Source organism: Equus przewalskii, chromosome 18 (assembly GCF_037783145.1).
Source record: "Equus przewalskii isolate Varuska chromosome 18, EquPr2, whole genome shotgun sequence".
Lineage (NCBI taxonomy): Eukaryota > Metazoa > Chordata > Mammalia > Perissodactyla > Equidae > Equus > Equus przewalskii.
This window is the reverse complement of record NC_091848.1, coordinates 31,351,018-31,368,646: the sequence shown is the minus strand read 5'-3', so window position 1 is coordinate 31,368,646 and position 17,629 is coordinate 31,351,018. Positions and strand designations below refer to the sequence as shown.

General features: G+C 39.9%; 1 protein-coding gene across 2 annotated transcripts in view; it reads left to right on the top strand.

The window, feature by feature from the left end:
- Window positions 1-17,629, top strand: part of FGF12 (fibroblast growth factor 12) — a 506,805-nt gene that overhangs the window by 169,337 nt on the left and 319,839 nt on the right. Inside the window, exon 1 of one of the 2 annotated variants that reach the window (XM_070582532.1) lies at window positions 996-1,741. The exons of the other annotated variant lie outside the window; for it this stretch is intronic. Within the exon in view, the coding sequence (XP_070438633.1) occupies window positions 1,651-1,741 (91 nt within the window). The 5' untranslated portion in view covers window positions 996-1,650. Of the gene's footprint in view, window positions 1-995; window positions 1,742-17,629 lie in introns of those variants that run through there. 2 annotated transcript variants of the gene reach the window in all.

The following is a 17,629-nucleotide window of genomic DNA, read 5'->3' as shown; positions in this document are numbered from 1 at the left end:
GTGGACACTGGCATTCATCAGAAAGTGAAAGTGATCAAAAACCCTACAGGTAGGAGGCTAAGCAATAATAATTACTAATACTATTATAGCACTTACTTTATATCAAGTGTTTTTTCAACACTCAACAAGCAGTATATAAGGTAGATGCTATTATTAACTCTCTTTTAGAGATGAGGAAACTGAGGCACCGAGAGGTTAAGTAATTTGTTCAAGGTCACACAGCAAGTAGGCTGTTTGTCTTCAATGTCTGTGCTTTTAACCACTTGCTGTATTGATGTGTCCCCTAAGGTCCCTTCTTACTGTGAGGTTCCAGATAGGATGGAATCCCGTCTCATCGCCAGCATTCTTTGTATGCTTCACTCATAAGACTTCCCAAAGGGCATTGATCGTCTCCTGGAATAAACCAACCAACCAACAAATAAATAAAGCCAAAGGGGCTGCTGATGGAAAAAAAAAAAATCGAGACCTTTAGGCCCTCAAGGAAGCTCACTGGTCGTCTTCAGGGCCGGTTGGCAGAGGTAGAGCCTCCCAGAATATTGCGCCAAAGCGAAGCGCTGCAGTTTTCAGTTTTCAGTTTTCAGATTTCCCGCTTCATCTGCCTCTCCCTCTGTCCCTGTGGCCTCCCCTTCTGGCCTCCCTTCCCTCTCTGCACCTGCCTTCCCCTGCACCTGTGGGAAGCTTTTCCAGGTGAGTGGAAGGCGCGAGGACAAACAATCACGAAGCTGCCAATTCTATTCCACACCCTCTTCCCCGCCCTGACTTAGGGAGGGGGAAAGTGACGCCCAGGGTGGTATGTGACTTACCCAAGGTCAGAGAGCCCGGATCAGAAAATCCAGATGTCCAGACCCCCCATCAGCGCTCCGCCCGCGCATAGGCACACCTTCGCTCTCCTCGCCAGCACACAAGAGCTTTCTTTATTCCACATCCCCACCCCCCCTCCCCCACCCCCCCAGTTCCCCGGAGTCGCTTCTGACGCTCGGCAGCCTCCAGGGTCCAGCCCTTCCTGCGGGCGCTTCCCTTCCGCCGGATTCCCACGCCGGAGTCACCCTCGGCCCGCGCACAGCCCGCGGGAGCGCTGCCTTCCGGGCCAGCTCCCGGGCCCCGCGGAGCCCCTCTCCGCGCCCGCATCCCCGCAGGACCGCGGCCCCGAGGCGGGCGGGAGCCCAGGGTTCACCGCCGGACGCTAAGAGCCGGAGCGGAGGGGTGTCCCGAGCCCCCAGGCCGCAAGGCCAGGGCCGGCGCGGGACCCCGCCCTCGTCACTCCGGGCGCCGGCACCCGGCTGGGGTCACCAACCCACGGTGACGTCCTCCACGGCGCGGGTCCGCTCACCCTCCCGCAGACCGCCCGCCTCCTTCGGGAAGTCCCAAAGTGGCACACTCTAGCCCACTGGGGTGTGACCGTGCCTCTGGCTCCTCCGGGGCTGCCCCCGGCTGAGCGGCACTTCCTGCTCCCCTCCGCGTCTTGGCCGCGCGCCCGCCCCGCTCCTGCCCTGCGCCCCGGCTCCTGCCCGGTGGATGTGCAAACTGCTGCCCACCTGGGACGCGCGCACCATGGACTCAGGACCCGGCTGCCAGAGACAGGCCGCCTTTTGGTTGGACAATTAGCGGAGGTGGGCGGGGAGTTGACGAACCCCACACACGCTCTTCTCCATGAAGATTCTTCAGCTTTCTTTGAAGAAAGGAGTGCATATGCTGCAGTGTCTCTGTGGAAGGAGCCTGAGGTCCAGCAACAGCCTAAGTGGTGAGAAGATGTTCTTTTCCCAGCCCTAAAACACTGCAAGTACCCCACCCCCTCCTCCTAGCCCCTTCTCCGCCTCCCTCCCCTCCTTTATTCAGCGCTATAAGTAGTGGCAGGAAGGCGTTTCCTTACTGGCGCGAGATAATAGCCCTGCAGCCGGTTCTGTCTTTGGGTGTTGCTTTGTTAGTTTTTTTCTTTTTCTTTTTTTTAAAAAAAAATCCCTAAAGTCGTCATCAGCGCTTTATAGAACGCTTTAGCTCTCGCCGAGCGTCCGAACTGGAACCCGCGGGTCTCTTTTCCAGGGGTGCTTACAGTGACCTGCTTTCGCACTTCCTCGCGGCTCTCCCCTTGTGACTTGCGAGGGCGGCGTGCGACTTGGAGTTGCTCAGTGTCTTCTCTTGAGAAGTTGCTGGTGCGTTCGACAGGAGAAGGGACTTTTAAACAGGTAGCTGGCGAGGCAGGTATCTTTTATTTTTCTTGCTTTGTCTAAAAGGTAGACTTGTGGTCATCGTCAGAGAGTACGTTTCGCCCTAGAGATCAGGCAATTTCTGTCCTTGGTGCTGAAACAGGAGAGTCCCAGTTACCCCTGGGCTTAACCAACCAGGTCCCTCAGGAAAGCCTCAGGGAGGCAAAGAAAGGAAATCAGACACTTTTAATGACCTGCAATATTGAGAAAAGCGATTAAAAATTTAAATGAAAGAATACCGAACTAAAACCGAATAAGCGTGATTCTTTTCTGCCAAAAACTTCCAAATGGTGTGTTTTACTTCACTTTCCGTTGTCCATCTCTCTCTCTTTTATTTGAAGGTATAAATTCTCTTTAAATTGATTATGTCTAGTAATCTTGCAAGTGCTAATCCAGTTTTTGTGTTTTTTTGGTTTTCTCTTTACAAAATGAGGGTGAGGTGTGAGGAGAGAGGAAAGGTGCCCCTATTATGTCTAAACAAGTGTTTCTTTATAAAAAAAAAATTTCTGTCTGTGAATTCCAAATAACTTTAATGTTCAAAAATTTAACAATATTATAATATATTTCATGTTTAAAACCTCATATGTTATTCTGGGGGATCTGATTCATTTGGTTACGTATCTATTTTCACTCTGTTCTGGAGCTATGAAGATTATATTTGGAAAGATTAGGATATATGTAGGCTTCATTCATCCTTTCTAAAACTTTGACTTTCTGGTTACTCATCACTCTAAATGAAAAATAAAACTATTTTAAAAGAACTAATGAGATAATTTAATATGTGAAACATGAGAATATACACTTTTGAAAAAAATCAGCAGTGAAAACTTGTGTTTTTACTTTTGTTCAATTCAGCAGATTATTTAGACATTCTTTTCTTGCAACCATAAATAAGTGCTAAAAGATATCAAATCACTACATTCTAAACTAACATGCTTGATGTGGAAGTTTTATGTTTGAAAATACATATTTCAGGAGGCCAGTAGAGATGTATGTTAATATCATTTCAATTTTCCTTGTCTACATTAAATACAGTGTGAATAGATTGTAACTTGAATATATGTTTCCTAGATGTAAAAAATTTTAAGTATGTATGATGTGCAATAAAGACAGGGCACTTTCTTATGTAAAAATAGGTAACTTGTTCAATTTAGATGCAAAGTCGGTTTCCCAGATAATAGCAGATCTAAATAGAAGTGATAACATATGTGACCAGGCAGCATGGGTTGTTGTAAGATCATGAGACTGAGAGACAGAAGACCTGCTTATGAAGCGGCCTCAAGAAAATCACTAGGAATATTTTAAACTCAGTATTTTCATCTGAAAAAAAACCCGTGGGAATAACAGTAGCTCTAGCCTGGTTCCTATATCTTATTTAATCCTGGATTTAACATGTGACCCTATGAAAACTGTTGCACTTTATTTATCCATGCATTTTTATTTAGTGGGTTAGTTGGTTATTTTGGGAAATTATCACTCTGGGGACATTCGTGAAAAATAGTGTAGTCACGAGTGGTGAAGGTGAAGGTTCTTTCACAGCCTTTCCACAGACAGAAGTAATACATAGAGTTACTGAAACATTGTTTCTGGGAACTACATTGCCTTTGTTTGAATTGCGGCTTTTCTCAGCTTATGATCTTGGATAACTTACCTGACCTTGCCATTCCTCAACTTAAGCATAAGTATAAACTACGATGGCAGGAATACCTACCTCATAGGTTGCAAAGATTAAATGAATTAATACCTAAAGATTTATTGAGCTCTCACCATATGTCAGTCATTGTTCTAAGAACTTTGAGCCTATCATAAACAACATGCTCAGTATATTTTAGATATTACTATTATTTTTTCCTTTTTAAAAAGATTTCTTTCATGTGACTTGTACCATTAGCATGACGTCACAGCAGTTCTGCATGAAATGTTGTTATGCCCAGTGTGCACATGCAAATTGAGCTAAAGACAGCAGATACATTTTCATGGGGCAAATTTATAAAAATAGAGCTGAAATGCACTACTTTAATTTTTTAAACTTACCTAAAGAAAAAAACTATAATATTTTAAACTGTGTCAGCATGGAGTACAAAGTTTTATGCCAGCTACTTCTCTCTCTTTATTTTACAGTTGGGGAAAGTGAGGGCCACAGGAGGGGAGTGACATAATTTGTTAAAAGAAGCTAAGAGATCGTCCTAATGGATTGCTGAATTTTTGGAATTGTAAATATTTCAATATTTTATTTAGGTTTTATTAAATACATGGTGTTAAGAACATACAAAGTAATCATTACTTACTTTTGAGATTCTTTGTATAATTAGAATATTTTATTGTCTCTCTCTTTTCTACGCATTATCAAATATTAATATCTTACCTAATTTACTCATTATATTAGTTTATAAATCTTTTGTACTTCAGTAGGATGGAGATAGCATGAGCTATCAAATAGAAATAATCTTAGACAAGGTTAAGTAGATTGTTTAAGGCTATTTTCTGGTGTCTTATCATTCATTTTTTTCCCATTTCTCAAAATGAAATGATTTTTTTTTTAGCTTGGGGGCCTATCTATTAAAAGACAGATTAGACGTTGAAAATTCTAAACAATTCTGCTCAAAGTATACAGCACTTCTATTAACTAGATAAAATACTAAGTTCTGAGTTCAAAGGGAGAGTAAGGCAGGTTCCTTTTCTCTGGAGATGGCGCCTTTACAAGGAAACATAAACTCACAGAAGAGTAGGAATTAAAACACCAGCTTTAACGCCTACTCTCATTCCTTTGAAGATCTAACTGGGAGGAAAGCAGAAGCGGTCCATCAAAGAAGGGGGTTAAGGTTACAGGTTTCTCCTCACTTTAGTGGGAAAGACCATTCTCGTGTTGTATGAGAGGGTTCCTGTCCTAAGAACGGGGCTCCTGAGAAGGCTGCTTTAGATCTCAACCTGTCAGAGCCGGGCAGCACTTTCCATAGTAAGTCTCTACAATAGTAGTAATGTGAGTGTGTTGCATGTGCATACATGCATGCATGCACATTGTGCTCCTCTTATCACCTTAAACTGTTCCAGAGGACCAGCCCTCGGGCTCTCCTCCTTCTGTGTACTCATAACTCTTCCATGCTATTCAGTCATTTAGGGCCTGCACAGCCTGGTAGCGTGGAGGATTATCAAATGTCTAGAGATTGAGCGATAGAGTCACATCAATTGGCCTTGGTGTGAGACTGAAATACTCCAGGCACAAAAAACTTATCAAACCTATTAAAAATGCAAAGGTAAAACCCAGTCACACCCTTACTTTCAGATGTAGCACTGACATCTAAATTAAAACTGGCCACTGACAGGCGAGTTGCATCAGCTGGATGTATATCTAAGGGACATAGGCTTTAACTAATCTATGAGACAGTCAAGGGATCCGAGAAAGGATGTTTGGTTGCAAGATGGTTATTGCTTTAAGCTGATTTCCCAGAAAGGGATGCTCTACAAGGATAGCATTCGACAGTGGTTTCCCCTCCACTCTACCTTTACTGCTATGTATCCGTATAGTCCTTTAGTCTCTTTACTTTTCCTTCATAGATGTAGCTGGCAGGTGCCTTCCCAAATTGGGACAAAGACAATAATGTATTTGTAAATTGAGTATATTTTAGATTCAAATTCAATATTCAGAAACCCACCGAATAAAAAAATAAAAGACATCATCCACCTTCTGAAGCCATGTACTCAGGTGTTCACATTGTATTAATTTTGAAATGTGAGTGACTTCAGTGTGGAACTGCCTTCAATTATCCAATCTTGGAAAACTTCATTAAAGGATAATTGATGATTTATTTATGGCAAGTATATTTGTGGTACAATCTTTCCTTGAGCTGATTATTATGTCCTGAGCTTGAAATTCTTCACTATTTCAATGATACTCCAATGGCTAAAATAAATGTGAATTATACAATATACAAAATGTCTAACATTTTTGTATGGCTTTCATTTTCAACAGGATTTTTCTGTTTGTTTTACATGAAATTTTCAGTGTTAATGTCAGAGAATTCAAGCATTTAGTGCTTATTATTAGTTCATTTGTCTTATAGTACTTTTAAAAAGCAATTTGCTAAGTGCCTACTGTGTTCAAATGTAGTAGTCATTGCTACTTTTCGCCCAGTATTTTGGGTTCTCCTCTTGGGTGCATTGTAAGATGGCATTACCCTATTTCTTTGAAGTTAGATGTGGCTACATGACTTGCATTAACACAGGAAATGTGAGCAGAAGTGATGCACCTTGCTTCCATGTGAAAGCTTTAATAGCCAGAGTACAATTCACCTCAGGCTCCTTCCTTCTGATGATGTCCAAGGTAATAGTTTCTCCATCAGGCTGTGCCCCTGAGTGTCTGTAATAAACAGAGACCCAATATGTGAACCACAGTGGATACTTAGCACAACTGAGAAGTGAATACTTCCTTTTGTAAGTGAGTTAGATTTTTAAGGTCATTTGTTTTCTGGCCTATTCTGATTGATATAGTAATGCAGCATAGTTTAAACTAATAAAAGTTGATGGAAGCTTGTTGGGCTATGTTTAAGGTGCTCTCCAATCAAACACTCCCATTTCTCTGTGATATCATCCGTAGTATGTAAGGGATAGATACATTGGTTTCCTGTCATAATCTTTGAATAATTAGTTTAACATACCAAACTATGAGGTTTTGTCATCATCCTTCTAGTTAGTGTGTGTCCTGAGCCTAGAGAGTACAGTGTTTCTTAAGTAATGTTTATCTTTTTCCCAAAATTGTAATGAGGCTTCCATGATGTTTGAGATTATTTTTTTGAAGTTGTAATTTAATTGCAAGGCCCTTAAAGATTCAGTTACTCCTATCCACTTACTCTGAAATGCGGAAATTATCTTTTGATGCCCCCAACAATATCTTGGAAAGGAAAAATTAGCTACATTACCTGAAAAGTAGTGACAGTGTGACAGTTCTCATCACTACTGTAGTTTTGCCAGACCAAGGAAAGGACAAATAAAATTATTTTTCTTCTCCCAGTTTATAAACTAAGAGCTGTGTGCATGGGAAGAAAACCAGGGCAGTGCTTTATGGTGAAGGGGTTGGGCTGAATGCTCTCATCTGGGTCATGGACCAGCAATCCATCCATTTGTCTACTCTGAGTTAAGTACAGCAAAAGAGAGGCGGGAAGCCAGACTTTTTCTGAAATGTAGGATACTTGTGTCATGCCAACTAGCCCTCTACAGTTTGCAACCCTCCCTTCTTTCTGCCCTTCTCCAAATGAGGATAGAAAGTTAAAGAAGCATGCCTCTGACTTGAGGGGTTGCCATTTTTTAATTGAGCCAACACTCCTTGAAGAGCAATTGCATGCTATGTTCTGTGTCAAGCACTGGAGACCCAGCAGGGAGATATTTATGCACAAGAAAGAGGTATAATACAAGGCAGGATATGATACATGCCAAAAGTGTAGTACTAGCAGCCTCAGTTTGTTTCAGTTTAACAAGCTCTTACCTGGGATAATGTTCTTTGGTAAGGATCACTGCAAGGACAGAATAATTAATTCTGTTTAGGGTTCACGTAAATCTCTCTGAACTTGAAAAATGTTTAGGAATTCAAAAGGTAGTCCTAGGACAGATGGAGTCTATAATGGAGAGAAATAGGATCTCTGGATATTTTACCAGAAGAATGTATTTGAATAAAAATAACATGCGCATATAAAAAAACAATTTTTCGAAAGGCACTTACCCTACAATTCAACTCAAACCTACCTAGTATTGCTCATATGTAGATATCCTGCCTAGTTATCTATGTTATTTCTCTCCTCTGCTTCCATTGCAACATAGGTCCACTCATTCACAGACAGATATAATACATCAGCTTCTAAGAAAGGTGCAAGTTCTATTCCCCGATATCAGAGTTAGAAAAGGACATCCAGGGAGTACTTACAGATTTGTCCTCTCACTCTCCATGCAATATCTTTGAAACAATGAAGCTTTCCTTTCTACAACTTAGTGTATGAAATTTCTGTCTTTGTGCCATGTTCTTTTCACTGCATAATGTGATGAATGCCATGTCCGAATATTTCTTTTAATGCCATTAAATGTTGCAGGATATTTGCATTTCCTAGGGTGCCAATCCAAAAGACACTGTGAATCTGCCAAGACAATCTCTCTTGCTGAAATGATCTTTCTTGTTTATACATAAGCTTCTAGTACCGTCCTACCCCCTCCACTCGTTACTGTTTATAGAAACGATAGCATTGCAGTTGGAGTCACTGATTGCCCACGTTGTTGCTTCAATGAAGCCAGCTGGGCTCGATTGCATGGTCTTTAAATAAAACTTAGTGGCACAAAATGAATCTCTTTTTTGAGGGGAGGGGGGTCATTGCTAGCTGGATCGTTCTCTAAGGCACTAATTATTTGCTTAACTTGGAGGAACTTGAGAATCAGTGAGTTGCCATGTTGGCTCACCGTCTGACCTTGGCACTAAGGAACATGTAGGTAGATAGCACAGTTCAAGTCTTTATGAAGCCATTCTCAAATCGATATCCATGAACTCCCTACTCCTGAAAACTTTAAATTTATAAGTGTATCGATAGCTATCTCAAATGTCTGTGTACTTCTGTGAATGTGTGTGTATGTGTGTGTGTGTATGTGTGTATCTTTGGTTAAATGCATTCAAAATTGTTAATGGCAGTTACCTTTATGGAATTTGATGGCAGAGACTTGCTTTTTGCTTTACATATTTTTATGAAAATGTATTCCTTTTATAATGAAAAACCAGTGATATATATTTCAGATTATACAGTAGCAGAAAACTTTGAAAATGTAAAATCTCTGTAGAATAAGAAAATTGCTTATAAAACCATAACCTGAATATAATCCCTTCCATTCTTTGTGTGTGATTTCTTGAAAAAAAGTTATCACATGAAAGGTTTTTTTTTCCCCTAGGAGCTTAAACAATTATTTGGATTATGAATATAGATACTCACACTGAAATATTTGGGAAATACTTTTTTCCAGAGGGAATCACAAGAAGCTATTAATAGGGGTGAGTTGGAGAGAAATACTTGGGGGCGGTGAAAAAAAGAGTCTTCCTCATTTTAGCTTTGTGCATTTCTGTCTTGTTTCTAATAATTTGTACATATACTGACTTTACCTATATAAATATAAATCAGGATATAGCTGGGTGGAAACTGTGGGCCATTTGTATTTTTTTTCTTTACTTGTCTGTATTAAAAAATGCTGATATGTCATTTTACAAAATATTCTTCTAAGGATGATTTTAAATTACTTTATAGAATGACATCACATGTCTATGCCACAATTATCATCTGCCTAAAGTTATTGGATATTTAGATCACATCCATTTTTCTATGCCTTTAAATTTTGTTTTTAAACTTTTTGATGAATATCCTTGAATAGATATCTTTGTGTGTGGTGGGCTTGGGGGATGGTAATCTATGTTGACTTGTCTTTTTCTTCCTTCCTACTACCTCCTTCCTTAATCTTGAGTTCAAAACAATTGAGAAAACAGACAAAGCTGTCAAACAGATAGCTATTAAATGTATCTGCTTTCTTACTGGATTGCTGGAATATTGGATTAGAGAATGGTCAAAATTGAATTTAACACCTTTCTCTCCAAACTAAAGCTCAACACATGCAGCCCTCTAGAGGGAAGGTTTGGGTCTACAGAGCAGGCTCTCCTGATAAGAATTCTAATCTCAGCCCTTTTGAACCCCAGTATAGAGTCAGAGAGATTTGGACTTCATATCTGCCTCTAAAAGAGAGGTCTAGGTCCTGACCTATTTGTGCCTACAGCAGCTCAGCAAGTGTCCAACCTGTGGGAGGAAGAGCCACGGGGGGGGGGGGCGGGGGGGAGGGGGGGAGGGGAGGGAACCCACAACAGGCTAAGCTTCACCTGCCCCATTTTTTCGCCTAATCTCACTAATTGGATAAGTTTTCCCTCTTCCATGGAAAAGAGTGAGAAGGATGGATGGAAGGTCAGAGACTCTCTTCCCGTATGTTGGAAAAGGCAGAAGCACCTCTTTTGTGGACTAAGCAGCAAGCATGGAAAGTGGGAGTGAAATGTACCCTTATAGCATGTAAATTTCAAAGGCATAACTTTTTAAGGGTGTTGATATGTCCTCCAGTATCTTATACTTCCAACTGCCATATAATATTTTCCTGGCTTTGCAATACTGTGGCCTGATTCCTTGGTCTGCTGTGCCTCATATGTAATGGGGCTTAATGATGATGCCTAGTTTATAGGGTTGTTCTGAAGATTAAATGCGTTAATGTCCATAAGGTTCTTACCCTGTGAAATCCTGAGCACATAGTCAGTACTTAATATTTTCTGCTCTTCTTCTTCATGCGTTTCTTTCCTCCTGGTGTCATAAAATAACAAATGAATGCTATTAATGTGTGATTTATTCCATCTTATTCTTTCTCTTAAGATAAAAAAATAATATGTACACCAGACTAAATCTTAGGATATATTTAAAATTTTGATCTGTATGTTTACCTTTTCCTTACTGTTTAAGACAGACTTTTACTCTGGTAAAAAGCAATAGGAGTCATATCTAGCCAATTTCATTTGTAAGGAATCCAATTTATTTCCTTAAAAATAATAATCAGCATACTATCCACAACATTAAGAAGGATTCTGAATTTTATTTCATTGATAGAAACAAATGTAAAATGGTATTGGGGAGTGAGTTGGCTGTAATAGGTAATTTGGATGATACTCTTTGAAGTGACTTTTGATAACTGGATTTTTGGAATTAAGCATAGTAGCCCTAACTTTATTCTTAATAGTTCATGATGCTAATAGTTCAATTCTCTCTTGTGTTGGTAGATTATTAGAAGATAAAGACAAGAGGCACCTAAAAGTCATTATAAAATTTAACATTGTAGAATCAGTGTAACTGAAAAACTTCCTGACCTCCTCAGGACTAAAAAGTAAATTCACTTTCATTTTCAAGTCCTGACAGCTAGGCTCATTTAGTAGATTTCTGGTTTTCCATTCCTTTGCTGTTTCCCTCGTGAAGTAATTTCTAGGAAATACTGAAGAGTATTTACACATTCCACAAATCTGTCCTGGTGTTTGACATCTCTACCAATTGTCTTCGCTCTGAACCATGGAGATGCAAGAGCTTTGCCACTCTCTTCTTCCAATCTTAAGGAAAACCAGACTGTGCATTTTCAGAATAGCTTACTGAATACCTGAGGAAAGCATAGGTGTATAACAGTGCAGAGAATGGAAATATAAAGACAGATATTAGCTATCACTGCTTCTAGAGTCCATAGGCCACGTCCTTCTCTGGGAGAGCCTCCTGGTCATCTCTCTTTAACCCCTAGAATATCTCTACATAATGGATATTCTTTATTCCCCCTACCAATTAGGAACTACTCTTCAAGTTTCCAGAGAGACAATGAAGTTATTCCCATTCTTATTCCAAGGTTCATTGCTTTTTTATTGCAGGATGACTGAGAGCAGAGCATCCATGTCCTTTAGGAGAAACACTCACTCCCAGCACAGGATATGGTCAGGACAGTCCTGGTCCAGAAAAAGCAATCATGGTAGTTATTAGCACATTTCTAAATGTTTGGGTCATTCCATTTTAAGTAATAACAGACTAGGAATGCTAAGTGTACAGCCCAAGTAGCTTTGCACCTTTCCACCATCTTTCTATTAGGGTAGATTGAAGGAGATTGGTCTGGCGTGCTCTCCTTGGCATAATCTCTTCTCACAAACTCTTGGAACAAATCAGACAGGTCTTCTAAGAATAAACAAGGATTTTCAAATAGGGCAGCCTAAATGCAGGAGAAAATTCTTTAACTCTGCATGAACTTGGTTCTGCTCAAAATATATACAATTTAGAGTACTGTACAAAATACTTAACATCTCAGTGGAAGCATCTGCTCCACTCTCAGTCATCCTGAAAACAAAAGAGTTTCTGTGACAAGGGGGAATTCTAATTCCTAGGGAGCAAAAATTATTAATGCCTCACCCCAAATAAGAATTTTATAAGAATTTTAAGGCTCAGCCTCATTGGGTACCTTATTGCTTGAAGAGTTGAATATGTTAACTTTGTCAAAGGAAAGACGTTATGGAACATCACTTTATTTATATGCTTATTCAACCAACATTTACTGAGACCCACACCACATGCCAAGCAATGGGCTTGCATGAACTCCGTTCTAAAAGAACTCGAAATTTAATTAGCGAGATAATATGTGAGCACAACTAATCCCAATTAAGTTATTAATGGTGTCTATAGTATGTCACTCTTGGTTAGCATTGTCATTATTCTAGAAGGGACTGCTATGTTTGTAGCAGACAAATTTTTTTTGTCTCCCCAATATTTTTGTTTTTAGATTATCTTCTCTTATGGTTACTATTTGCTACTGTGATTTTTGCACATGCTCAGGTCAAGTTCTAGTTGAGCAGATTGGTTGTTAACTTTTTTCATCACTCTAATCTGGAAATATTCCAGCTGTAGCTAACATTAGGCTAACTAGCCCTAGATGGATCATCTTATTATTTTGTTTTCCAAAGTGCAATAATACGGATTCCATTACTTCAACTGGAACTGGTGTTCATGCCATTGGAGTTGGGAGGGTGCAGGAAGGAATAAGAGATAAACTATATGTAGTTTGTTTTTAAGGTTAAAATACAGAAATGGTCAGAGTTAATATAACAAACGCTAGTATACCTGACTCAGAATTAACAAATTGTTAGCATTATACCATATGTATTTCAGGATTTAAGAAAAAATAAGTAAGTCAAACATTACTGATAAAATTAAAATCACTTAGAACTGTCCCCAGCTCCATTCAGGAGTCCCTTCATCCTCAAGTGTAACAACTATAATGACTCTGGTGTGTGTTCCTCCCGTCAATGTGTTTATATTCTTAATATGTGTCATATATGATATTGTTTTGTGTGTTTCTAAAGTTTATATAAATGATCTTGAACTGTACTTCTCTCTCTACATCTTATTTTTTTCACTCAATTTTGTGTTTTTGAAATTCATCTCTGTTAATACAAATTTATCAGCTTCAGAAATGTGTAGCTTGCTGTGAGGGAGTCAATGGTCGTGGCTGAGAGCAGGAACTGTGGAGCTGAGTTGCTTTCTTTTGACCTGACTCTGAGACTTACCAGTTATGTGACCTTGGACAAGTTCCTTGACCTCTCAGGGCCTCAGATTCCTCATTTGTAAAATGGTAGTAACAATAGCACCTACCTTACAGGGATGTGTTGAGGAGTAAATGAATTAATATGTATGAAGCTCTTAGAATACTGTCTGGCACTAAGTGCAATACAAGTATTATCTGTATGTTCACTTGGAATGTGTATTGACTCATGGTAGGAGTAGGATCTTTGTTTTGCTCATATCCCCTGCTTTTTACATTCAGCACCACATTACATAGAAAAAACTCTGTGTGCAGGGTTGGATTCCTGTCAGGGACAATTGGGCATTGGGTGGGGCAGAATGGGAAGTCAACTAAGCTGGAGAGGTTAGTGAGTTAGTAAGAAAAATCATCTTTTGACCAAGGCTGTTGCACAGTGGACTGGCGTCAAAGAAATCTGCAGCGTGTGCTGAAGAATTGCCTTATTACTTGGGGGCTTGGTTTTATTATATCAGTGGGGCTGCACATAGACAACTGAGAATGTCTGAAGTCCAATTCCATTTCCCTCTTATTGTATGCTCCACCTTCACCTCCCCTCTCTCAGGAATTGTTAATGCGTGCCCTTTCTCATCTCACCTTATGAATTGAGAGGGAATAGTTCTTGGCTGAGCTGGAGCTAGAGTCAGTAGTTGAGACTGAAGCAAATCCCTCTAGAGGTTTAAGGGAAAAAATAAATGAAGGAATAGGTGGAGCTGAGACTGTCCAATGACTTCAGATCTATGTCAGCTCTACTTTCCAAGACACCTGGGCCTCTTTAGCAGGTTCCTTATAGCTGAAAATAGCCAGCTTTCTCTCAAAGATGGAAGTGTATTTCTAAGGCAGACATTGAAACTGAGCTAAGACTTGTTCCGATTGATCTCTCCACCTTGTGAAGCTTTTTGGCATGACAAAATTTCAATGATTCTAATGAACCTTGCTGTCATTATCACAACACAGATATTACGAAGGAAACATAATACCTACGTTGTAATCTCCTAGTGAGCAGGGACCAATTATCCTATTATGCATAAAGCATAAGTGATTCAAAACGCTGAACCATAATATTTGATCCTAGCAACAACTGTAGGAATTGAATACACATTTTTATTTAGCAGATGAAGAAACAGGCCCAGCAAACTTGAAATAATTATTTAAAACCCCATGTCTGTGTAGAGTGGCTATGTCTTTGAATCCAGGACTTAACTCTTGGTATACTTGGGATTTGGACATTAATTTGGAATCTGTTTCTCTCATTCACTCATTTCATGACTTTAGGCAAGTTTCTTAACCTCTATGAGCCTCAAAATATTCATCTATAAGGTGGGTATAATCATCTTTGCCCCTATCAAAACATTGTTTGGAGTCTACATGAAATAATGTGGGTGCAAAGCAGCAAAATGTAAAAAGCATAATGCAGATGTAAAATTGATTATTACTACTATTGTTATATTCGATTCACTTATGACACAAGGCTATATTGGAGTTGAAATAAAGCTCCATTTTATATTATCTTGGAGAGGGAGTTAATGGCAGAAGCCAATTTTATCAACATGAGAATTTGTAGTTTCTTTGGCATAAGGATTATATCTTCCAATAGCTTTCACATCTTATTGCACACAAATTTTTCTGGTCTACGCTATTATGATGACACTTGCAAAGGATGCTATTCCCATCAACAGTATAGAACCTTTTCAGTCTGCATTGCAAAGTAGGACTACATGATAGAGTTTAGGGCATTTTGTTGATTTAAGCTTTACTCTCTCTGATGACTAGTAACTAGTCTCTTGCAAAGGATGTGCTAATATACTTTAATATCCAGTCTAACATCTATTATTGAGGGCTTGCATCACTGAATTCTCAGTCAATGGTGAGCAAATATACACCATATTGGTGTTTAATTCTTGAAATCTACAGGCATTTTTGTCTGTGAGGCAGAGAGAATAAAGGAGCTACTTTTAGGTGTAGTAACCACATTAATGAACAGTAGCTTCTAATAAAAATAACTTAGCATAGACAGAAGGAAATACTAAAAGCTCCTGTGAGCACTAATGATCAGAAATATTCTAGACACATCTGAACATGGGTTCCTAGTATGTGCTTGCGTTGGGCATATAAAGGTAAATCAACTCCTGCTCCAAGGAATTGGCAAGGGAGTATGGCAAGCTCCTTATGGCAAGTGTCAACTCCAGTATGGTAAGGGAGAAAAGATAGCAAAACACACATCTTCAAGAGTAGACGCTGGAGTAAAGGTAGAAACAATTTGTCTTGGAAGCACAGAGAGATGAGAGCAGCTCTCTCTGCTTGTCCATGTGCTGCTGTGCTCCCGTGTGCTCTTATGTGTGTGTGTGTAGTCAGAGAGGCCTACCTGGGATGGCTTAGAGGGAAGATGCCCCCAAGATGCATTTTAAAGAATACATAGGCATCCACCTTGCATAGAAAATGATGAGAAAGGCATTCTGGGTAAAGCAGAAAACACGCCTGGGGCCGAGAAGAGCACGTCCTGCAGGCTAAATGTGCTCATTCTTTCCTTCGTTCCTTCATTCGTTCACCGATGGCCTACTCTTTGCTGGTACTTTTCTAATTGCTGGGGATTCAGTGATGAGCCAAACATTGTCTATTTTAAGGGCTTACTTTCTAGTGCAGAAGTAAAATAATAAATAAGTAAACAACTAGCACGCATATAATGTAATGTCAGGTGGCGGCAGTAAGTGCTGCAAAGAGAAATAAACGCATTAAGGCGATAGAGAGGGAAAGGAAGAGCTCTTTAGATGTAGCAGTGTTCTCTGAGGGAATGGCTTTTTAGTAGAGACCAAAGGAAGTGAGGGAGCAAGCCTGCAAATACCGAGGGAAAACTTGCTCTAGCTGGAAGGACCAACAAGTACAAATGTCCTGAAGCAGAAGTGGGCTTGACGTATTCAGGGAGGAGCAAGAAGGACAGTGTGGCAGGAGCAAAGTGGGCAAGAATGGTAGGAAATGAGACTGTTTACGGTCTTGCAGGCCATAGCAAACACTTTGGAATTTATTTTGAGGATTATGTGAAGTCGTGAAAGGGTTTGAACAGGTGTGTGATAAGCCATTTACATTTTAAAGGATTACTCTGACTATAGGATGAAAATAGACTGTATCAGGAGACTATTTAGGAGGCTAGTATGGTATTTCTGGTGAGAGGCTTGGAATAGGGTCTAGAGTCATAATGTATTAGGTGATGAGACATGTTCTGATTTGGGATGTATTTTGAGGTAGAGCTGACAGGATTTGCTAATCACAGAGAGAAAGAGACGAGTCAAAGACGTCAGGTAAATAGGCCTGAACAGCTAGTTAAAGAGGGGTATCTTTCATTGATTTGGGAAACAAAGAATGGTAAAGTTACTTTGGGGAGAAAAACTCAAGTGGTCTATTTTGACTATGTTAAATTTGAGTAGAGATGTTGAATAGAAACTGAAAAGTCTGTGGCCAGCCCTGGTGGCCTAGTGGTTAAGTTCAGCACACTCTGCTTGAGCAGCCTGGCTTCAGTTCCCAGGAACAGACCTACACCTCTCATCTGTCTATGGCCATGCTGTGGTAGTAGCTCACAATCAAAAAGAGGAAGATTGGCAACAGATGTTAGCTCAGGGCGAATCTTCTTCAGGGGATGAAAAAAGAAAAAAGTATGGAATATAGGGGAGGCTAGGGCTGGAGATATGAATATGTGATTCATGAGCATAGTGATGGTATTTAGAACCATAGAACTGTATTCAGTCACATAAGGAGTTAGTGTTGATATGGAAGAGATTTAAGGACTAACCCTGTGTTACTCCTATATTTAGCCATTGGGAGCTAAATGCTACTAAAGAGATTCAGAAGGAGTAGCTTGAGGAGTGGAGGAAATTCACTAGAGTGTGATGATAGATAGAAGTGGCAAGAAGGAATGACCAACTGGGTCACATTCTGATGAGAGATCGTAATATGCAGACAGAGGATGGATGTTTAGATTGGGCAATGTGAAGGTCATTGGCAACCTTGACTAGCAGGGGTGTGAAAGTCTGATTGGAATGAGTTCAAGAGACTAGAAAGTGAAATGGTGGTCACAATGAGTATAGAAAAACCTTTCTAGGAGTTTTGCAGTTAAGATGTGTGGAGATATGAGGGAATGTGGGATCATGGGAGCATTGTTTCTATGAGAAGTATTGTGAAATATTTTATGTTCTAACTTCTGTTCTAGATTGTTGAATCTGGTGAAATATCTATGTAGAGTAACATGCAAAAAAGTAAATAGAATTTTTTTTAAGTAAATAATATTTAAG